At 38.6% G+C, this 24,001-nt stretch overlaps 1 protein-coding gene and 1 long non-coding RNA gene across 6 annotated transcripts; one reads left to right on the plus strand and one right to left on the minus strand.

The window, feature by feature from the left end:
- Positions 1-3,140: 3,140 nt before the first annotated feature.
- On the minus strand, positions 3,141-19,453 carry NPM1 (nucleophosmin 1). 5 transcript variants are annotated; one of them, XM_045501615.1, is made up of 12 exons: positions 19,368-19,424; positions 19,062-19,231; positions 16,984-17,063; positions 16,286-16,405; positions 15,854-15,947; positions 15,377-15,483; positions 15,184-15,251; positions 10,332-10,389; positions 9,912-9,995; positions 8,865-8,966; positions 6,553-6,627; positions 3,141-3,497 (listed from the first exon to the last, which is right to left on the minus strand). In XM_045501615.1, exons 2-12 carry the CDS (start codon positions 19,117-19,119, stop codon positions 3,459-3,461), a joined length of 885 nt encoding a protein of 294 aa, XP_045357571.1. In that variant the 5' UTR covers positions 19,120-19,231; positions 19,368-19,424; the 3' UTR covers positions 3,141-3,458. The 5 variants fall into 5 exon arrangements, with proteins under 5 accessions (XP_045357571.1, XP_045357564.1, XP_045357563.1 ...); XM_045501608.1 differs by having other exon boundaries at positions 19,380-19,417; XM_045501607.1 differs by lacking the exon at positions 19,368-19,424 and having other exon boundaries at positions 19,062-19,236.
- A 35-nt stretch (positions 19,454-19,488) lies between these two features.
- LOC123610717 lies at positions 19,489-21,278 on the plus strand. Its single transcript, XR_006718263.1, has 2 exons — positions 19,489-19,602; positions 20,020-21,278. It is a non-coding gene; the product is annotated as an uncharacterized LOC123610717 (long non-coding RNA).
- The last annotated feature ends 2,723 nt before the right edge of the window (positions 21,279-24,001 follow it).

A 24,001-nucleotide genomic window follows, 5' to 3' on the forward strand; every position in this document is an offset into this window, starting at 1 on the left:
GAACCTCCAGTCTAAGAACCCAGGACAGAGCCTCAAGCCTTCAACAGCATCAAGTAGTTTGGTTAAGAGCAGACCCTTAACACAGATGAACCTCAACAATTTTCTCAAAACCAGCACTTAGAACTTTCACAGCATTAAACAGGACCTCTACTGCCAAATTCATGAGTCAGGGAGCAGCAACTGGCTCTTTGGCAAGAACTGGCTGGAAGGTAGCCTTAGACTTTCTGAAATAACATTAACCCTTTACTGTTAACTATACTGGAATTAAAAAACTCAACAAAATAAAAAATGTTAAGCCCTTTATCTCCAGAGCCCAGACCACTACCTTTGATTCAGAGCATCAGTGCACATGACCCTCAACTTTTCTTGGACAATTTCAAAAAGCCCCACACCCTAGACATTTTCTCTCCCCTCATTAAGCTAGTGGTTGTCATCCAAAAAAGTTACAGTGAAATACCAATACAGGATTTCAGGATACTTAAAAGTCAATACACTTCCAGAGGTTACCAGAACATCAACCCATCATTCTGAAAATTGGTAAGTGAAAAGAATAAAACATTAAAATATGTTTTTCGAAGTCAGGTACAAAGGGAAACAATAAAAGTGGGGATTTTAAAAGAAAGGTCTGCAGAACAGTGAATGGTATTGCTAAGAACTAAGCCATTAAACATTCATATTCAGCAGACTGGCTTAAGGAAGGGAAATAGAATTATTCCATCAAAGAGTACTAAATATAAAAAGTATTACTCCTGGCAAATCCATAAGTTCTCAAAATTAAGAACAAAGCAGCTTCTCTTACAGGTCCCTCTACTATGAATCAAAAAAGATTAGTATTAGGAACAAAGGAAAATAATTGTTTTTTTCCTATTTATCTTAGAAAACTAAAAATGTGGGGTGCCTGAGTTAAGCACCTTGTGATTTCATCTCAGGTCATGACTGAGCCCCATATGTTGGGCTGCATGCTGGACATGGAGTCTGCTTGAGATTCTCTCTCCCCCTCTGCCTCTCTGCCCGGCTGGTGCTCTAACATAAGACTCACTATTTTTTAAAAGCTAAATATGCTTTAAAAGTTTAGTTTTCCCAAAGTACCTCATTTGTTTTTAGCAATTAAACCAATATTGATCTAAGTACGGCCAACGTCACTTAATAATTTGCACTCCTTGAAAAGGAGGAATTTCTAGTCATAAGCCTTACCGTATTTAGTTGGCTGAGGTCTAGAACCAAGCACTATTAGTGACTTTTGAGGCACATGACATACCTGGAATCTTTACTGAAGATGGATCTGATTAGTTTTATCTTATGAGCAAGAAAAGGGTACAGGGTCACCAGTAAGGCCAACCCTAAGAATGGGGAGTAGTGCTTTTGGTTTTCCTGCTACATTCGTACCCATGAAATAATAAACCCAAGTGTTAACTTCTACACAAAGCTACTCAAATAAACAAATCAGACCTACATTTTGGAGACATAATGCAAAAGTACACTTCTACTTTTGAACATTTTAAGTAACTAATTACCTAATATACTCCCATATCATCACATTCTGCAATGTAAATCACTACCTAGGAAAGAAACGACAACTCTAATGTATTTAACTCATGGTAGCACTATTTTACACCAATAAGTTTTAAAAAGTCATGTGTAGCTTGTTTTGGAATTCTATCAACTTAATGATCTTTTAAACATTAATATAAACATCCTTTAAAGCCAAAGGCACTGTTCAGTGAAATGAAGAACAATGAACATTCACCATTTCCACTAGAGTCTCCATTAACAATGGTATAAAATGAGAAACTACAAGGATAGACCTCCTGGAGTGAGGAAATGGAACACTCAATTAGAAAAACAAAACCTGAAGTAAACGACTAGAAGAAGCACCTAACCCCTGGAAACTGGGATTAGAAAGACAGTACTGCACCAACCTTTTCCCCACCTCCCAAAATAAGGTTACTATACCAAAAACACTCAAGAAATTAAAAGGCTGGTGGTATCTGTTCATCCCATCAAAATATCTGCAACTCCAGCCTCATGAGCAAGAGCAATCCTCCTAATCAATATAAAAAAGACTGAGAGGTGAAAAAAAATGAGTAAACAATGCATGGGGTGAAGAGTTTCTTCAGACTTCAGATACTATGTCCCCAAACACCAAGGAAGAGCATTTGGAAGTTAAAAAAATAAAACACAATTTTGATGACATAAAATAGTCTCTTCTCCTAAAGTTTAAACAGAAAGGAATGAGGAAAAACATCCAAGAGAACCAAACAGAAGGCCTAAGAACAGATAGAAGTTAAGCAAGAGACTGAAATCTCCCAAGAAAATGGCCCCAAACTGGAAAAGTCTCTGCAGGACAGACCCAGTTTACCCAGGGCCCAGAATAAGACATAAAACTTTAGAAAACCAACAACAATCTTAATAATGAATTCTCAGAAAAACTGGTCATATACAAAAGAACACATGAAAACATCAGGAGGAGGACAAAAACGGCACAATTAAAATTCTAAGATTTAGCGGCATTGAACTTTGTTAAAAAGTGACTTTTCAGATTACATGTACTCAGAAAATACCTCCTCCATAGATTAGCAAACTACTGGATACACCACAACAAAACAAAACAACAGTAATCTAACCATGACACCATCATGCAACTGGCACATGGTAAAACACAGATCCCAAGGATTAGCCTCTGAATGTCCTCATGTAACCACCACATGCAATAAATTAACTTTTCTCCCAAGGATCTAAAAATGTATAAATTATGTGCTATTTTGGGCAAACTGAGAAAAAGGTCCACAAAATTCATCTTCTGTTCTGGTTTAGATGAAGAACCCAAGTTAAGAAAGCCTGCTACAAGCTGTTTAACATGCCAGATTTTACCAGTGAAAAGGCTGGGTACGTGGATAGGTGGCCTGACTGAACATCTGGAAACACGCCTGCATGACCACAATTATCAACCATTATCAGGAGGTAGGAAAGTAGAAGCATTAAATGCTCACGATGAAAAATTAAGAAGCAGGAACAATTTAAAGGGTTTAGGGCAAGGACTGTTTCTCAGGGGATTTTTAGGTGTTATCTGATACTTTTAACTATGTACAGCTAGTTCTTTGACAAAGTTTAAGGATAAATAATAGAAAGAGAAACAGTGCTACTTTATTAAAATACTGAGTTTATTTCACATGTATATTTTTGTCTCCCCACCATTTCCATTTGTCTGACCACCACTACTACTATGTCCTATCATAACATTCCATACATACTTAAAACCAAGCAAAGGGTGGAGCTCCATCTTTAAAAACTAAACAGGCATTTTGGACAACACATTCTTGGCAATGGAACCTGGACAACATTTATCAGACACGGTAGGGAAAGTTCTCACTCTGCATTATAAAAAGGACAGCCAGATATCAACTGTTACAGAAATGAAATAAGACGGAAAATTTTAACAAACTGTTTAAACTATTTTCTTAAAGAGACTTCCTCCACTGCCAGAGATCTTGAATAGCCTGGAAAACAAAAAAAGAAATGTGGTTAAAAGAACCACAACACTTCACAGACACCAATAAATTAAACCATGTTTCTTTGTACAGTTCAACATACCTATTATTTTTCATCCTACCACCAAAAAGGTTCAACTCTAGATAATTAAGAACTGATTGCAAGGGAATTTATACTCAGACATAATTTACTTCCAAATACTTCAAAAAAGACATAAAGTCATGTGAATCTTTGTAAACGAAGTCAATGGTACTAGTATGCATTTAACAGCTTACATAAATGAAATGAAAGAGCAGAGAGGCCAGTTTGGCCAATGCTGCCTATGTCCTCTGCTCAGGGCTGCCAGACTTAGCACATAAAAATACAGAAAATGCAGTTAAATAAGATTTCTGTTAACACAGTTACATATACTTAGTTCTAAGCCTGTAGAACACATACGAAAATATTATGTGTACTTGAAATACACTAGATTAACTACTCAGCCCTTGTTCTTACCTGATTTGTTAAAGCACTTAAAACACCCGTCTTCTATTCTAAGTCATCACCTGCTTTTCCATTCTTTAAATTTAAGGATTTAAATGTTGTCTACTGACGAAAAAAAAGCATCCCTCCACTTCTATGCCTTACTTCAATACATGAAATCTATACTTGTTCTCATACTAGTATGAACATCCATGCGAAAGAATTATTCTTCAAATGAGTCATGATTAAGTACAGTTGTTATACACTTCAAGTTCGCATTTCATTTCCTATCCATAAATAATGTTCTTTTAAGTCCCGGGGTGCCTGGCTGGCTCAGTCAGTGTAGCATGTGACTTGATCTCAAGGTTGTGGGTTCAAACCCTACACTGGGTAGAGAGATTACTCCAAAATAAAACCTTTTAAAAAGTAAATAGATAAAAAATAGTCTTGATGTTTGTCAATTCTTTACAGGATTCAACAAATTCCTTTAAAACAATAAAATACAGGTCAGTGAGTTCTTTGAATATCTCTGAATTTACATAATCCTGCTGAACAGTCATTTAAAACTAAAAAAGTAACCTTTATTAGATGTACTATTTAAAAAATGTCACTGAGAACACTTAGAGCCTCTTCTCCCAAAATATGACTTTAGTGCTTCAAATGCATAGGATTGATTCTCTCAACTACTGTTTTTCAACAGCCACTGGGTTTCAACTGCAAGGGAAATGAATGTCAAATGTTGAGAGTCTCATAAAATCTTCCTGGTCACTCAGAATTTTGTAGAATCAGTTTTGAGTAAACAATACCTTTAAAATAAACATTTACCAAACTTTGATCTGTGGTTTCTCCACAAAAAAAAAAAAAAAAAAAAGTTGTTTTCACTAGCTCTTAATTCAAGAGCTTATACAAAGACTTACTAGTATTTCTCAAGTCCCATCTGGAAGGGATTTTACTAGCCAAATCCTCATAAGCAACTTTTTCACAAGGAAAACTATACAAGCAATGGCAATATTTTATACATTGTGATTACTTGTATATGTAGGCATGCCATAAAAACGTGAAGCATTTAAGCTTTGATAATCTCTACAACAATAAATGAAACTACTTTTTAATACTGTAGAAATCTCATCCTGGCACTTCAAAATATGCTTCCAGTTGTGTTTTTTATTTTAATCTTAGAAAGAGAAGAGAGCACATGTGTATGAGGGGAGAGGGGCAGAGAAAGAATGAATCCGGGGCAGGCTCCACACTCAGGTCCACAGGGGGCTCTATCCAACAACCCTGGATCATGACCTGAGCCAAAAATCAAGAGTCCGATGCTCAAACAGAGGCTGAGCCACCCAGGCACCTGCCCAGTATGCTTCCAGTTTTAGAGTCAGAAAATACTTGTCTATCCAACAACCCTGGATCATGACCTGAGCCAAAAATCAAGAGTCCGATGCTCAAACAGAGGCTGAGCCACCCAGGCACCTGCCCAGTATACTTCCAGTTTTAGAGTCAGAAAATACTTATACTATTTGTGGAAGGCCTTTACAACTTTGGTTATTATTTTATCTTCTCTGAATTTTTCTTAATCACCCACTTTATTTCACCACTTTCTTTGGTACTAGCGGGAGAAATCATTTACGTCTTAGGCTTCCTTGTTAGTGCATGCATCTTTCCACTTTGCAATACTGGACAATTGTATACTGCAGTTTCACAGACTTTTAACAAATGTTCAGTATTCAGAAAACTCACAGAATTCACTTGCCATTTTGGGGTTCAAGTATATATAAACAGAATAGCAACCAAAAGAGTAAAAACTTGAATTTCATCTCACAGCCATATCAATCAAGGCTAACTTCCAAAGTAATAGTAAACAGTGTTGAAACATTGAAAGGGTTTCAAATTGGAGAAAAATAGTGCTGCCATGTAAATGATTTAAGTGCTACCTACTGCTGCAGAAAATTACCTCAAAAGGACAAATTTCATTTACTAAAAAAAGTTGGACACAGGAGCCTTAGGGATTGATTCCTGACAAAAACCATTTAACACAGCATATGTTCTGTATATACAAGATACCTAGCACCCTTACCTGTTTTTACATTTTCCTTACATTTGAGTCAGCAACCATAAGACAATAAAAATAAATGCATCAATTTCTACTAACAAAATCATATATAACACAAATTAACAGCTGATTCAAGCTACTACATTGAGTATTAACTACAATTTGACTTCTTGCTTCCTGATTTTACACATTAGGTCGATTTCAGCAAAATGTGTTTCCCAAGCACACAAAAAAGCAAAAGACCACACTACCTCAAATAGTCAAATGGAGCGAGGAAACCACAGCACATTTCTTTAGCCAACAGAGTAAAACTGCGCTCAGTAACGAAGAGATAATTTACCAACTATATAAAAACTGAGAAAAATGTACTAAGAAGTTATCTTCTCAATCTCTGCCAACTAAATTCTTAAGAGTTTCCATGTACTTAATCTGAAGTGTAATAGTCTGTGGTTAGGAACCTTTTAAAATAAGCCAACACTTAAAGAAAATAATCATAAATAAATCACAATAAAAAATTTGGATTTGGTCAGGTCTCCTGAAAATTCAGTTACCTCTTGGTCAGTCATCCGGAAGCAATTCTTCACATAATTGATGAACTTGGCTTCCACTTTGGGAAGAGAACCACCCTAGGAGACAAAAGCATTATTGCGTTTAAGTATAGGAACACTGTTCTTGAGATATTATGAAATTCCTCACATATCTGCATACTCTTACATGGACCATTGGTTCCTTGCCCCTTCAACTCTTTCATTTTAATAATACTGAGTTTTTAGGCCCAGAAAGACCTATTAGGCAACAATATTTAGAACACGAGTCTTTCATAGTACTCCTATATTGATAGGTTTGTCAAAATTTCAAATTCTCTCCAACCACCCTAAAAATACAAAATATGAGCTACAACAGATTCTCAGGCACTCAAATATGTCAGCTTGACTGCCTACTCTATTATATACTACCCCAAACCAAATGTAAAGCAAATATATACCCCTTGAGTACCGCAAAGAGATCAAAACTGAACATCACTTAATACATACTAAGAACCTAAGTCCAGCACAACGCTAACCTGGAAGTCAGTTCAAGAGGTGTATTAAGTCCAAACGGGAGAAAAATTAGTCCTACATTTCACTGATCTCTAAAACTTGGCACGTCCTTCAGTTATAGACATAGGGGATGAATCACAACAGTACTAACACCAAGTTATTTTCAAAATATTTCATCAAATATTTTCAAAGACTGCAATTACTGCAAATATCTTGGGGTTTACAGTCATTTCTACTTTTGAATTATCTTATTTAACATACTAAGTATATCGTCTTTGTTCCTTATTTTGGTAACTAAATTTTACTTTTTCTTGTAACCTGAAAAACATCTATGCATTTTAAAAAGACCAAGGTTTCAGAATGCCAAAGGAATCATAGCACAAAATAAGTGATCAGAAATATGGTATGGGATTCTTAAGTTGCCTCTATAACCTAGAAAATAAACCTGTCATTTCCATTTTCAAATTATTTGCCACATACATTCTTATTTGATTCATTCAAATATTTATTGAGCAGCTAAGGAGATACAAACAAAGGTGATTAAAACATGGTCAAAGAGGTGAGGCAAATGCACAAATCATAGAAGGTATAATGTTCACGGAATCACAGCAGCCAAAAGAAAGTGCTTTAGGAGACTAAGAATGAGATTGCTTCCAGCCTGGAAAGGGGCGTGGGTGGGTGGCAAATCAGGAAAGGAGATTTGAGATTAAAATAGAAGACTTCAGTCTGGATTGTTGATGACACTCAGTATGGACTACATTTCTCTCTCCTTTTCCTCTCTCCCCAGCTTGGGGCTTAATTTACCAGTAGTGCCCAGGACTGTTCAATTCGCCTGTAATTAAACCAAGGAGATAGGTCCATATTAAAATGGGGGGGAGGGTTATCTAAAAAGGTCATTTTAGCACTGTGTGAAAGGGATAAATATAAAGCAGTGACACCAGAAGACTAGAAAGGTTTACAGTATTACTAAAGCAAAAACAATACATAATACATTCTGGTTCTAAATGTTATTTTTCCAACTGACACTTCACTGCACAAGGAAATCTACTGAAGCCAGGTAGAACCTAGAAAACACAGGAAAAACATGGGCAAAGGAGCAACTTTTCCTCACCATCCCACGTTTATTCTCAAAAACTGGGGTCTAATATTATATAACTCTCAGAATTCTAGCTTTTCTCAAATGTTTGAATACATTTAAATTGATTATTCCATTCCATTTTCTACAAGTCCAAATTCACTAGTTTAAGAAGTTTAGTTCTCCAGTCAAGTAAGCAGCAGGATGAGAGCAAACTTCTTCTGTTTCCACTATTTAAGACAAAAGGCAACTAAATGTAAGCGTATTGGTCAAAGATCCACATACATTGACTGGTAATACCTTGGTGTAAAAGGCAAATAAAAGGACTCAAATTAGGAAGGTTTTTTTTTAACTATACCAAGCAACCAGCAGCTTGCAATTTTGTAAGACTCATACGCCCTCTGCTGGTTCTGTAGCATCTTACAAAAAGAAAGGAAAATGTTCTCATTGAATTTTTAACATCCGAAGTCAGAGACAAATCTTAAAATCAACTTACTTGTATTTCTTTTATGAAAGAATATATATGTAACTTCAAATACGCAAAAAAAAAAAAAAAAAAGAATCACTGAGACTAGAAATGAATGTAAATAACAAGTAATACACTTCTGAAAACCAAGAGCACATAAGGGACAGATACATCAAGGAAAAACAATAAGGAACAATCTTGTTCCAAGCCTTCACAATGGTGTTTAAGAGAGGGGGAAATATACCTTTATCAAGTTTCTTCAGGAAAGATCATTTTACTCACTTTTTCTATACTTGCTTGCATTTTTGCTTTAATGTCTTCTACAGAACTAGGTCCTTTCGGTGTTTTGGGAGTCTTTTCCTGTTTTTTGAAAGATTCTTGACCCTGAAAAACAAGTTGGATTTCGAAAGGTTGTTAAGTGTATACACTTACGTATACTGTTAAAACCCATCCTACATACATGGATTTTCTCAAGAAAAGCATTATTTACAATCCTTCCTTGTAAAATGTATACAACCAGAATTCAGGTATCATAAATTAATTCATGACTGAACAATTATATTCTTAAAATCATTCCTTAAGGGGCGCCTGGGTGGCGCAGTCGGTTAAGCGTCCGACTTCAGCCAGGTCACGATCTCGCGGTCCGTGAGTTCGAGCCCCGTGTCGGGCTCTGGGCTGATGGCTCGGAGCCTGGAGCCTGTTTCCGATTCTGTGTCTCCCTCTCTCTCTGCCCCTCCCCCGTTCATGCTCTGTCTCTCTCTGTCCCAAAAAAATAAATAAACGTTGAAAAAAAAAAAATTAAAAAAAAAAAATCGTTCCTTAAAAAATAGAATAGTTTGAGTTTGCTTTTATATTTCACATCAGATTAGTTCACACTTAAAAAGGATACCATCAAAATTGAAAGCATAAGGCTCCAAGAATTAAGCAAGTCAATGCAGCTAGATGCCTGATACCCATTCCCATAGCTTTTAAATAGTAACCTCCAAGACCAGGTATTGTGGTTCCTTTAAGCTGCTATTAGGTTCTAACACGCAGCCAGGGTTGAGAAACTCTGCTATGCCATAAATAGTATCTTTCAACAAACAAGATTCCTTACAGGAGACAACTCTAACACAATAAAATCTTTGTGCTGCCTTTCTCTTCCACTAGAATGCCAGGAATGATACATATAGGACAATGATTACCAACAAGCATATTTTAGTGCTTTAAGACATCAATTACAGGTGTTCTCCAAGCACTATCAAATTTCAGACTACCTTCTTCCACAGAACTTTTAACTTTCCTAACTACTTCAACAAAGGCTGTGTTTAGGTATATGATGCCACTTACTTTTGATCTTGGTGTTGATGGTTTTGAGTCTTTTCCATTCTGGTTAGATTTTTGTGCATTCTTGGCTGGAGTATCTCGTATAGACTGCAATTATAAATTAATCTTAATCAATGCCCTCCTACGTAACTGCCCCAAACCATACAAAAGTAGTAGTTTGCTAAAACCAAAAAAAAAAAAAAAAAAAAAATTCTGACCAAAGTTTTAAAGTGGGAGAAGGCCATATGGGTAAAAAAGTAGATCACTGTCCACTACTAGGAAATCTTAAGACTACCCCAACTCAGAGCTAATTTTTAAAGTATTAGATCATTAACTCCTCCCAAGCCAGCTTTCATGAACTACAAGTGAAGAGCACAAAAATTTATCTATCATCATTTGTTACTAGCAACTTCTGGCAACCCTGTACCATTGTATCCTACTTACTTTCTTTACTGGAGCCTTTTCTTCAGCTTCCTCATCATCAAAATCATCATCATCATCACTACAAATGAAATGAGTCATTATTACTGATTCAACGCACTCATAAACCAAGAAGCCTATGTAGAAACTGGCTATGAACCAATTTCATAGGAGAGCCGATGAATCAACAAGTTTAGACAATCAAATCAAGGTATTAAGAAATTTTGAACTTTCTGGAATTGACAAAAAGAACTGAAAGCAGGATCTTAAGAGATATTTGTCCATTCATTATCATTATAGCATTATTCACAATTTCCAAGAGGTAGAAGCAACCAACTCACATGTCCATTAACAGTCAAATAGATTTTAAAAATGTTCTATATATTTAATGGAATATTTGAGGTTCTTTGACAGTTATCACAATTTACATTCTTGGAATATTCTGTTTTAATGAATTCCTGTCACATGCTGAAGATGAATAAATCTTAAGGACATTAACTGAAATAAGACAGTCACAAAAAGAAACATACTGTACAATCCCACTTAATATAACACATCAAAAGTAATCTTTATACTCTTTATAGAACCAAAAGTAGAATGGTGGTTGCCAGGGGCTGAAGATAGAAATGAGTTGTTTTCATTTCATGAGATTTTCAGTATTACTACAAGAGTTTGAGACCTGTCAAACAATGTGAATATGGATAACATTCCTGAACTGTACACTTTAAAAAAAAAAAAATTAAAATGAGAATTATGTTTTTACAATTAAAAGGCATAAAAATTTTACAAAGTGGAGATTATAGTTTAAAGAAATTAAAATAAACACATCTAACGTTCACAGATCAGTAGAAATATTGTACTGAGGTGGCAACTCTATTAATCTACAGGTTCATCGAATTCCTTGAGTCCCTGCTGGCTTCTCTATAGAAATTGATCCTAAAATTTGCATCAAAATTCAAGGAACCAAGAGCAGCCAACAACAAGCTTGAAAAAGAACAAAGTTAGGATTCAGTATTTTCAAAAGAAACCCACAAGAACTACAAACCAGGACAATTGTTTTAGCAGAAGGGTAGACCTATATCAATAAAATTCAAGAGTTGAAAGGCTAATAAATAGTGCTGGGACAACTAGAAATCCACATGCAGAATTTAAGTTAGTCCTCTACCTCACACCATGTACAAAAACTGATTCAAAATGGACTAAGGGTCTAAATTTTTAGGTTTGACACCAAAAGCACAAGCTAACAAACTGGACTTCATAAAACCTTAAAAAAAAAAATGTTAGCTAATATAACACTGTGTTGTCAACTATGCTTCAATAAAAAAAAAAAAAGAAAAAATTTTTGTGCAAAGGATACCACTGAAAAGTGAAAAGACAACCCAAAGAATGGAAGAAAATATTTATGAATTGTATGTATCTGATAAGGGACTTGTCCCAAAACATTAAAAGAAAACTAACACTGGGATACCTAGGTGGCTCAGTCAGTTCAGCTCAGATCATGATCCCACACAGTTCTGTGAGTTTTAGCCCCTCATGGGACTCTGTGCTGACAGCTGGGAACCTGCCTGAGATGTGTTCTCTCTCCCTCTCTGCCCCTCCCCAGCATGCCCACGCTCTCTCAGAAATAAACAAACAAAAAAAACCCCCTCTTTTAACTCAGTAATCTAGAAAAAAATCAAGACACAAACCTTGGATTGTGAGTAACTTGTTCTGTGAGCGTTCCACAAGACGAGCAAACATGTCTATAATAAATTAACTTGATAAACCAGTGATGTCTGTAGTTAAGAATAGTATGTGACACCAAACATCATATCTCACAACTAAACCAATGGTTCGCTCTGTAGGATTGGGGGTGATTGTCTCCTATGCTCGGATGATTGGTCTCAGGCCACAGTGTTTGGTAGAAATCAGTGATTTTTCAAAATGTTGGAAGGTGCCCACAACTGGCACTAGGGTATTTTTTATCACTTCAAAGTGCCTATGGACAATCCTTTGCTCCTTTGCTTCATTCTAGGTCAGGCTGCCGGCAGATACAGACCCTTTCCTCTGCTGCTTTATTGCCAGTTACACTAAATACAATAGATGACAAGTTTATTAATACTGTACTGTAAAAAAGATTCCACTGAGCCAATAGATAGCAGTGATGCCATTACTGGTAGTGAAAGTCATCCTACACAATAACCCTCCTCTCGTCTCCCTCACACCAGCTATGAAGGTTTTCCAAGTGCAGGTTAAATTCTCTTTATGTTTTGTATTCTTTATTATTTTGTATTATATTCCAGTATTACAATCATTTTCATATGAACATTTTTGCATTGTGGGACGAATCATCTGAGTTTCCACTATTTCTTATGAGGAAATTCACTGATCTAGGAGTGCTTTGGGTTACAAACATGTTTCTGGAATAAATTATGCCTGCAAACCAAGGTTTTACTGTACTAGGAATGCTTCAACATAATTTTTTTAAGTTGTGTATTGCTTTTTGAGAGACACCATGCACACGCAAGCAGGAGAGGGGCAGAGAGAAAGAATCCCAAGTAGGGCGTGATCCCACAAACCATCAGACTATGACCTGAGCCAAAATCAAGAGTTGGATACTTAACCAACTGAGCCACCGAGGTGCTCCAATGTAAATGGTTCTTTTAAAACCCAGTCATAAATCACGTATTGTATGATTCCATTTACGTTAAATATGCAAAATAACCAATTCTATTAAAAATGAGAAACAGTGATTGAGTAGAGCCAGGTGAAGGAAGTGATTATAGAATGATTTCGGATGACATAACAACATCATATACTAGTCAAAAAGTTATTCTTCAAGGCACCTGGGTGGCTCAGTCGGTTAAGCGTCTGACTTCGGCTCAGGTCATGATCTCACGGTTCGTGAGTTCGAGCCCCGTCAGGCTCTGTGCTGACAGCTCAGAGCCTGGAACCTGCTTTGGATCCTGTGTCTCCCTTTCTCTCTGCTCCTCCCCTGCTCACACTCTGTCTCTCTTTCCTTCAAAAATAATAAACATTCAAAAAAAAATTTTTTTAAAGTTTCCTTTCCTTCTCTTCCTTACTACATAATCTCTAAATTTAAAACAGGAGCAGCTTCACGTATGTGCAACCAAAGGAAACACCCATCTTTTCAGAATTGGGTTAAAATGGTCAAGTATCATGTAATACATACAAAGCCATAGATACAGTCCTTTAAACAGTGATTCTGTCAATTTTGGCTTTAGAACCCAATCCCTTTATGTGCCTCCCCACACTAGAAACAAGAATGACAATGATTTCTATAAAACCACTGTCATAAGCGGTTTTATTTAACCATCTCTACCCTATACATACGTTATCTGACTACCCACCCCTTTACCCCTTCTTCCCTTCCATGAAAACTAACTTGGGCCTTAACAGATACACACACACTTCATTCTTCCCACACTACCAAACCTAAAGGCAACTTGGAACATGGAAGAATAGAGACTACTCTATGTTGTGGTTGTATCAGGAAAAATCCCCATTTTAAAGACAGGAAATCCTTCAAAACCCAAGCAGATTGAAGGTAACAATCAGGTCCCTACTCGAAAGCCTCTCTTTCTAGAAGAGATTTTCTCCTCAGTGAATATGCTACTGTGCATAGACAGTATACCTAGACAAAGGTAACCTGAAATCAAGGACTAAATAAACTCAAATATAACTAAGCACCATACACCATCCATATTTCTCATTTGTTTTAAGCCCATTTCCCCTATTTCTCTTGGAGTGTATCACTTTAATTCTTACTGATAACTATACTCAAAAGCAGTTAACAATAAAGTACCAACTATATTGTTTTAAATTTGCTATGCAAGGAATTTTGAATTTTGTTAAGCATTCAACTCAGCCTTTTCCTACTTTCTGCCTTCACTGTCCTGCCCAAAGGGCTTTTTAAGGAACTACCAGGTTGGCTACTTGAGGTTACTGAAAACCTAACTCCCAGATATGATCATTAACTAGTGCATGTTTGATCAGTCTTTCCTATATTCTATTCGAATTATGTTTTCAATAAATATATATGGACCAACCTGGGAACTCAGAAACAAAGCTGTCAATTAAAAGTTCAACTTATTACAAATTACTGACATTATTGGAAATAGGAAAGACCAATTATAAATACCATTTTATTCTTTAGTGGGCATGTAACTGTTTACTTAGCCTAACCAAATTTAATAAACCTATCAAATCCTTTCCAAGAAAATCTTAATCTCTTTTAGAAAAATTTTATCAGTAACAATCAGAGAACCAAGGGCCAAAATCCTTTGGGGGGGGGAATTCGTTAAGTAACAACCCACAAAACAAATGTTGCTGGAGTTATTCAGATTCTCTTTTCACCCAAACCATTCATCATAAACTGTTCAGTGGAAGACATACCTAATCACATGTTCACTAAATCTTCCTCAGAAAAAGAAGTTATCTAGTCGGACACGTTTGGGAAATGCTGCATACTCTTGAAAATTTGCAACACACTGCAACTTTTTTTTAACTTTTTGTTAATGTTTCTGAGAAAAAGAGCCAACAGCAGGGGAGGGGCAGAGGGGGAGACACAATCTGAAGCAGCCTCCAGGCTCTGAGCTGTCAGCACAGGGCCTGACGCAGGGCTCGAACCAACTGTGAGATCAAGACCTGAGCTGGAAGTAGGACATTTAACGGACAGAAGCACTCCCACACTGCATTTTAAAGGTTCTTAATCCCAATAGTATCCTTCAACTCAGCTAATGTAATGCAGTGACAACCACTGATCATTTACCCTTTCTTTAATTAAACTCTTACTTAATTTCATGGAGGACTGTGGTAAATAACTTCCATAAACTACTCCCCATACAGCTACATCAAGTTTCTAGAACACACTTACTCTTCATCATCATCGTCATCATCGTCATCTTCATCATCATCTTCATCGGCAGCAAGTTTTACTTTTTTCTTAAAAAAAAAAAAAAATATATATATATATATATATGTAAATATATACACGCATACTCATATACAAGTGCTGATCTTAATCACCAAACCAAAGACCAAAATAAGAGAGATCTTTACACCTATACCTGTGGAACCTTGCTACCACTTCCAGGGGCAGAACGCTTTCCAGATATACTAAGGAGTTTCACATCCTCTTCCTCTTCATCTTCTGACTCTGCATCTTCCTCCACAGCTAAAATAAAAAATTATTTATTAGCTACGAATAAAACTCAACCAACAAGCAAGAACTCAGAAAAAAGAGCATAACATACAGTAAGGAGCATTTAAAAATTTTAAATGAACATTAAAAAAACTATGAAAACAGCAAATAGGGAACCGAAAATTTTTTTAAAAAGCAACTTTGAAGGCCAGCACTCTACTAGGCTTTAAATGAAAAACAAAAACAACAAAAAAACAGGCTTTTCCAGTTTAAGTTACTCTATTTCCACTTCAACCTATTAATAAAGACAGCAGTACTAAAACTAAGCATGCTTTACAAAGTCCAAATTGGGAACAAAGTTAACTGCATTAAGAGAGAATAAACAGCACAATACATAACATACCTACTAAGTGCTGTCCACTAATATGCACAGGCCCTGAACCGCATTTCAACCGTAAGACCACAGGTGGTGTTATTTCAAAGCCCCCAAGGGAAACCTGAAAAGGAAAAACTTTTAAAAATCACCAAATATTGTGAAAACAAAAGTATTTGGTATAAATACCTGTTCATAACAGACTTACAAAAATGTAAATAGGCAAACTCATAAACCAAATGAACAAACCAGTGAACCTGTTTCTCACCTCTAACAGGTAGCAAACCACTATGTTCAAGAGTTGACCATTCAACCCCACAGTGACATAAGACACAGCCAGTTACTAGAAGTACCAAAGAAAATTCCTTCTTCAATGCCCTTGGTGTAGTAACCTAAAGGGCACCTACCGTAACACAACAGAATTAGACCTTAACATAAAATCCAGCAGTTAAGTGCCCTTACCGTTGGCTGTACAGACATTTTCAAAGTTGCCAGTGTGACTTTAATTGGACTGCCTTCATAATTCATTGCCTCTGCTTCAACAATGTGCAATTCATCCTTTGCACCAGCTCCTAAACTGACCTGTGAACAAAAAGTTACTTCAACTTTAGTTATTCTACTTTAAAATTCCCCCAAAATTTGTCTGCAAAAAAGAAAAACCAGAATTATAAACCCATTATCACCACTGATGGAAAACTAATTTGTGCACAATGTTGTCTCAAGTTTTATGTGGCCTTGCCAATCATTTCTCATACTCAAATTTGAAACGCATAAAAATTTGATGGCATTGTTATAGGTTATCATCTACCCACAGTATGGATCACCTAACATTTACTGACCACTGACTGCACGCTAGGCAGAAAGGCTACAGGCTAGTCACTATAAAGGACAAAAACATTTATCACTGCCTTAAAGGGCTTTACAATGCAGCCAAAGAAGCAAAGTACATAAATATGGGCAGCTGAACAGTAGTGTGACAGAACTTTGCGTGATTATTAAATGAGAGGTAAAGAGGCCAAGTTTTACACCACAGGTACATAAGCAAATACATACAATACTCAGTTATAAAAAATACTATTACAAAGTTATTAAGTCACACAAACAGGAATAGACTGAAATCAAGAAAGGTTAAATAGTTTATTTTGAAAAGTTTAACTTACCGTTCTTAAAGATAACTGGTGCTCGTTTTCATCATTATCCACTTTAAAGTGATAATCTTTGTCAGCCTTTAGTTCACAACCTGAAAAGGGGAAAAAAGCAACAACAAAAAAGAATTAGCTCTGAAACTTAAGTGAGGGTAACCAAAAAGAACAGTTAATTTGTGAACAGATTTTCCACTATTCTAGCTACCAGATGGCAAGGCAGAAGTATCTCTTCCTGGGTTTCTTAAACACAAGTGTCTATAAATATCAAGTAACATCCACACAGGGCTTTATAAATTCTACTTCCCCACTATATCATCTCATTTTCAGCTACACTATTACATTCTTAGGTAGAAACGGGCCCAAAAGTTTAGTAAAAACTGAAACCAGTATCTGAAACTAAGTCTAATATACAAGGTTGATAAAATCGCACTGTTTAAAAAAAAATTACCTACCTAAGTATACAGGACAAGTGGCAAATTTAGAAATGAATGGTTACACAAACACCTACGTGAATTTGTATTTACAAGGGAAAAACTACAAACATGGATCAAAACTTGGCACAGGGATCAATATCCTATCCTTGAAGTTAAAAGAAATGATATGCATTAAATTATGCTCAAATTATGTTTAAGATTAGCTATATCATAAGGATATTTCCAATAGAAAGGGTTAATACCGTATACTGACCAGAAACCCCAGCTAGTCAAAAGAGCCTTACTTAACGTAGGAGTTATCTACTCCCATTCCATCAATAGGCAAGTTGTTTCAAGTACCGACAGAGTAACGTTTTAATTATAGGATTCCATTTAATTGTCATCTAACAGTTACGGGTACATAAATGCCTAAATGTTATCTCAATTAAGACATCTCAGCATGGTATATTAAAAAATATGTGTAACCAAATTTGCACTATTTCACAGCCTGACTGACAAATATATGGTTACGACAATCAATTTCACTTAAGATTCAAAAACCAAAGCTGGTCGGTTTCTACTATGGTACTGGAGTTCTGGAGGGAAGGGAGGTCAAGATTCCAAAATTGTATCAGATCTTATGGACTCAAACTGAAACCTACACACATCCCCTATCTTCTCAAAAAGGCTGTTTCCACCAGCTTCCCTCCAAAAAAAAAGAATAAACATACATATACTTACAAATAACGCATAGAGACAAGGGTCTTGCTTTAGATCTATCTAGTCTCTAACTACAAGTACAACCTTCATTGAGTCACTTCAGTTCTGAGTAGGAGCATCGTCACCTGCAAAGTGGGCTAATTTCCATTTACTAATATGAGATAGGAAAAGTGCTCTGTAATTGAGATCTGCCATCGTAGATGTTAACCACCGAACAAAGACTTCCAGAATCTTGGCTCTACTCGCCACTTCACCCAACATTTCCCGCCTAACAGTTTCAATTAAGCCCCAGGATCCCAGGCTCCGGAGTGACAAGACACCAGGGAGCCCCGGATGTAGTGCCCACACCCCCTCCTTCCCCCAACCACGTGGCAACCACGTGCTCCCAGCGGTTGCGGCCTCCTCACGCCCGGCCGCGCCTCCCCTCCCCCCGTAAGCGGCCGAGGCACCGGGACTGAATCTCCGCTGTAGGGCTCCAGACTCCTCAGGCCTGAGGCCAACGCCGGACTCTAAGTATCGTTTCCCCCAGAAAAGCAGCCACTGCCGCACACCACGGACCCCCACAACCTCCAGCCGAACGCCGGGACCCGGCATCAATGACCCCAGCCAAGAATCACAAGCCTAAGAAATCACACACTCCAAGGGAAAATAATGCCCGTGGCCCTACCGTGTGCTCCAAGCAAAGCCGACCCCTCGGCAGGCCGGTTCTACGTTACCTCAGGCCCTGGGCCTCGGATCGCTCACGCCCCAGGCTTCAGGCCGCCCCTCCTTCCACCGCTTCATGCTTCAATTCTCCCCTACCGGCCTCCCATCCCTTAGGCTGCAAGGCCCCAGCGGCCCGCTTCCCTCCCTCTACCAGCCCAGGTTTCTCTACCAGCCCAGGCCTCAGTGGGTTTCCCGCCCCCCCACCTCAAAGCCACCAGGCCCCGCTCGGCCTCGCCCCAACCCCCCAGCACTTACCGAAAAGATAGTTCTGGGGCCTCAGGGGGCTCATGTCCATGTCCATCGAATCTTCCATGAGGTGGTGGCACGCACTTAGGTGGGAGAGAAGGCGGACGGAGAGAAACGACTACTCTTCCACAGAACAGCCGCGCAGGACGGAATCACACCAGGGAAAGGACGCGGGCTCCCTGCGCACATATATAGCACCGTGAAGATCTCGCGAGAGCTTCCCAAGTCCCGTCTCCGCGCGCGTGCTCGGGAGCCCCCCCCTCCCTGGACGGTCGCCCTCCCGCGCAAGCGCTCTTCAACCCCACTCCTTTCTACCTCGCCCCCCACCTCCTCCAGGTACTTCGCGGGCTCCCACCGAGCAGGCGCACTCGAACCCCGGCCCCACCCCTCCGCCGGCGTCGCCTGTGCGCACGCGTGCTTTCTCCTGGTAGCGCGCGCTACCCCCCTCCAACCCTTCCACGTCCTCCCCGGTTCTGGCGGGCCGGCCTAGCGCCAGAAGCCTGCGCTGCCCACCCTGCAAAATGGCGACGGCAGTCCTTGGCTGTACTAGGTATGGAGAGCGAGCCGGTTGCAAGTGAGCCAGAGAGCAGCTGGGTTCACCTTTCTCCATCACTTCGTGCCTCGCAGACCTCCAGACAGGCATAACCACCTCGGGATTTTTACTTGCCTGAAGGCTTGGTCTCAGAGTTCATTGTTTCCCCAAAGTTTAAGCTTCAGGTGCCAGAAACTGTAGATTACTGATTATTCTTTGTTGGGGAGAAAGGATGTAGTTGCTGTCCAGACTTACTCAACCGCTTTTATAGCTCTTTCTGAGAAAACATCTCTGAAGTTGAAATCACTCTTTGTCATTTGGGGGCCATTTGGGGGCCATTTGGGGACTGAGTGAACCTCTTCCATACGAACTGGGCAGGAACCGGGCCTGATTGCTCCAGATACACAAGATTTTATAAGGGCTTTATATCCACAGTGTGCCCCCACGTAAGATCCTGTGTGGCGGATGTGAGTACCCCCACTTTGGAGACCAGACAACAGTCCAGAAGAGATGAAGCAAGGTGCCCAAATGGAAGAAGTGGTAAGGCAGGGTTCTCTAGCTCAAAGTCCAGTGTTAACAGCCCTCTAAACGAGTGTGGAGGGTTATGTGTGAGTCCAGTCTCTGAGGCAGTGCAGTTCCTAATCTTTAACGTTGCTAAGAACGTTCTGACCTGTGAAGAAACCATATGACTTAAATACATAGATCTCAATTAAGATTCTTTGGGAGTGAGCCTGAAAATTAGCATTCTAAACAAGCTACACCTGGACAAACTGAGGATGCCCCCCCCCCCCATCCCCTGGGCATTGGTGCATTTTTTTTAAGGAATCCCCTAATTATCTTGTTCACATCAACAGGTTAAAAAATTTAATACTGGAAGGAATAAAAATAGTGACAGCAGTGCCCCACCCCCTATTCTCCAAATACAATCTAGTTGGGATGATAAACTATAATACATGTGAATCAACTATTAACAGTATCATAATTCTAAATTTGGAGAAATCAGTGTAACTGATACGTGAATGCCACCAAGCTGTTCCCCACCCTCAACTGAAGAAGAATCTTCACCAGTCTGGTTCTTGGATCTTTTGAGATGCAGAGTATGACCAATTGCTAGAGGAAATCTTGACACTTAGAAGGAAATATTTGTAAAGAACTGAGAAAAGGCAGGGAGGACTATGATAGGAAAAGATAGGATTCAGTAGGCCGAGAGGGAAAGATTGGGAACTGAGGTCCCTGAGTGGAGAAAAACACCTATTTTGGAACAATGCTGGGAATGTCAGACCACAGCAAACCCCCTCAGGCATAAGGTCCCTCTTAAGAATTAATGGACACCACCTACTTCCCCTCAGGTTCCCTTCAGGAATTTGACTAAAGACCTGACTAAATATAAGTAGACCATAAAACAAATGACCCACATGGAACAGTATGGCCATAGACCACCTACAATGGAAACAAGCCAATCAGTAATGGGCAGCCCCGCACCTAGAGCTATCAAGCCAATAAGGGTAGGATGTGAGAAGAAACAAGGTGGAAGGGAAGGGGGGGCAGCCAAAACCTTATAAAACAAAGACCCTTGCCTATTGTCACCGGCATTCACTTTAGAATGCCCCCACTTCCCCCTCTCTGTTAAAAGAGCTTTCATACTATTTTTCCTTTCTCATCTTACACTCTAATAAACTTTTGCCTGCTGCTCACTTTGTGTTCACCTCTTCATTGTTCAAAGCGGTAAGACAATGAATCCCAGGTATTGAGGTAAAAAAAAATCTGCAACCAGACTATAGCTAAGAATTTGAGATTACTTAAAAATAAAATCTTAAAAAAAAAAAAGATTTAGGCATGAGAAAGAATGAGAAAGTCTCAAGAGGAACTATAGGAGAGTGGAGGACGAGAGGTTAGTAGTCTTTGAGCCCATGACAGTATCAGTTGGGACTGCTTTGTAATTTCTTTATGGATTCTGGACCATGATTATTCAAACACAGCTTTGCACAGAGCCCGAGCCATGTGGGCACTATATCTCGTGTTACATAAAGAAATACATTTGTTTTTTAAATATCTTCAGCACCTAGTCTAGGTATTATCTCATGGAATCAGGCAGTTAAAAAAAATACAGCATTTTCTTTCAGATTTACAAATGTAATGAATGCTCACTTTAAAAAAAAATTTTTTTTTAATGTTTATTTATTTTTGAGAGAGAGAGAGTGTGAGCAGGGGAGGGGCAGAGAGGGGAGACACAGAATCCAAAGCAGGCTCCAGGCTCTGAGCTGTCAGCACAGAGCCTGAAGCGGGGCTCGAACTCATGAACCGTGAGATCATGACCTGAGCCGAAGTCAGATGCTTAACTGACTGAGCCACCCAGGCACCCCAATGAATGCTCACTTTTTAAAATACAGTAAAATTATTTAGGCCTATCCAAAGTGGGAAAGTAAAAGTGCCCTTCTTTCCATAGTCCCATTCCTATTCCCAGGGATTAAGTGAGGTCATAAAGATGAGCCCCAATTCAATAATGCTGGTGCCCTCATAAGAAGAGGAACAGGAGCACCTGGGGGGCTCAGTCAGTTAAGCAACGAACTCTTGATTTCTGCTCAGGTCATGATCTCGAGGTTCGTGGGTTTCAGCCCTGCACAGGGCTGTGTGATGACAACACGGAGCCTGCTTGGGATTCTCTCTCCCCCTCTCTCTGCCCCTGCCCCCTTCATGTTCTTTCTCTCTCTCAAGATAAATAAATACACATTTTAAAAAATGAAAATAAAAATAAACTTTAAAAATGAAGAGGAAAAGACAAAGGCAGCTGTCTACAAAGCCAGAAGAGAGCCCTTTCCAGGAACTGAATCAATAGGCACCTTAACCCAGCCTCCAAAACTAAGAAATAAATTTATGTTGTTTAAGCCACTAATCTATGGTATTTTGTTATGGTAGCCTGATCAGACTGATATGGTAAGAATGTTTGTACATATATCCTTATGGATGTCTAAACGTAGTTTCGTAAATATATTCTAAGTAATGGACTTGTACAGTAAAAGGGCAGGTATGTTACAAACATATACACACATAATGCATCTTTTTGTTGTTTACATAAATAGAGTCATACTTTATATATTGTCTTAGCCTGTTTGGGCTGTTGTAAAAAAATACAGTACATAATGTGTATCTTATAAACAACAGAAATTTCTTTCTCACATTTCTGGAGGCTGCATGTTCAGGATCAGGGTGTCACTGTGGTCAGGTAAGGGTCCTCTCCAGATGACAGGCTTCCTGTTCTGTCTTCACATGGTGGAAGGGGCAAGGGAGCTCTGTAGGATCCCTTTTATAAGCACACTAACCCCATTCATGAGGGCTCCATTTTCCTGACCTATTCACCTCCCAAAAGCCCTACCTATTAATATCGTCATCATTGGGGGTAGGATTTCAACATAGGAATTTTGTGGGGACACAAGCATTCAGATCATAGCACTGTTCCTCAACTTCCCTTCTTGATTTTGTGTAATTTAGCTAGCCTTCCATGATATAATATGTAGAGGCCCACTGCTTCCTTTTTAGGAGTTGTCTAATGGTCCACAGGATACATATATGCTATTGTTTTAATTCCAGGTTTTATTTATTCTTTCATTTGTTAACACATTTTGTGATGGAAATTTTCAAACATCGCAAAAATAGAATACTGTAATCAAAACCTACGTACCCATCACTCAGTTTCAACAGTGATCAACATCTAACTAATCTCGTTTCATATACACCCTCCTACTATCCTTCTCCCTCACCCTCTGCTGGATTAAAGAAAACCCCAGACAGTGTATTTTCATCTATAAATACTTCAGCATGTATTTTTAAGAGACAACAATTCCTTCAAACCTAAACATAATACCATTATGATACAAATCAAATTTTTAAATAATTACTAATATCATGAATTATCCAGTTCAGATTTCCCCAATTTCTCACAGTTGGTTTGTTTGAATAAGGACGCAAACAAGGTCTACACATTACACAGTGAGACGTGTTGTCACTTAACATGTCCCTTTATCCTCTGTATTTCGTAAAAGTTAGCAGTTAGAGCTGCTGTGTCAAATGGTTAGTGGTTGCCACGAACTACATGTGGCTACTTAAATTAACTAAAATGTGAAAGTCAGTTCCTCAGTCTCACTAGCCAAGTGCTCAATAGCCATGTATTGGATAGCATACAAAACCATTTCCCTCACTGCAGAAAGTTCTGTTGGACAGCTCTGATGTAGCGGCTTCACCAGACTCATGTTCACTGTCTTGACAAGAACACTTCATAAGTGGCAAGAATACTTCCTGTTTTGACAAGAGACACACGATGCCTGGTTGTCTCTCTTTTATGGTGTTATGTTCAGCTATTGTCAGCCCGATTCTTCCTTTATGAAGTTCTCCATTCACCTAAGTGTTGACTGATCACTGC

Source organism: Leopardus geoffroyi, chromosome A1 (assembly GCF_018350155.1).
Source record: "Leopardus geoffroyi isolate Oge1 chromosome A1, O.geoffroyi_Oge1_pat1.0, whole genome shotgun sequence".
Classification (NCBI taxonomy): domain Eukaryota; kingdom Metazoa; phylum Chordata; class Mammalia; order Carnivora; family Felidae; genus Leopardus; species Leopardus geoffroyi.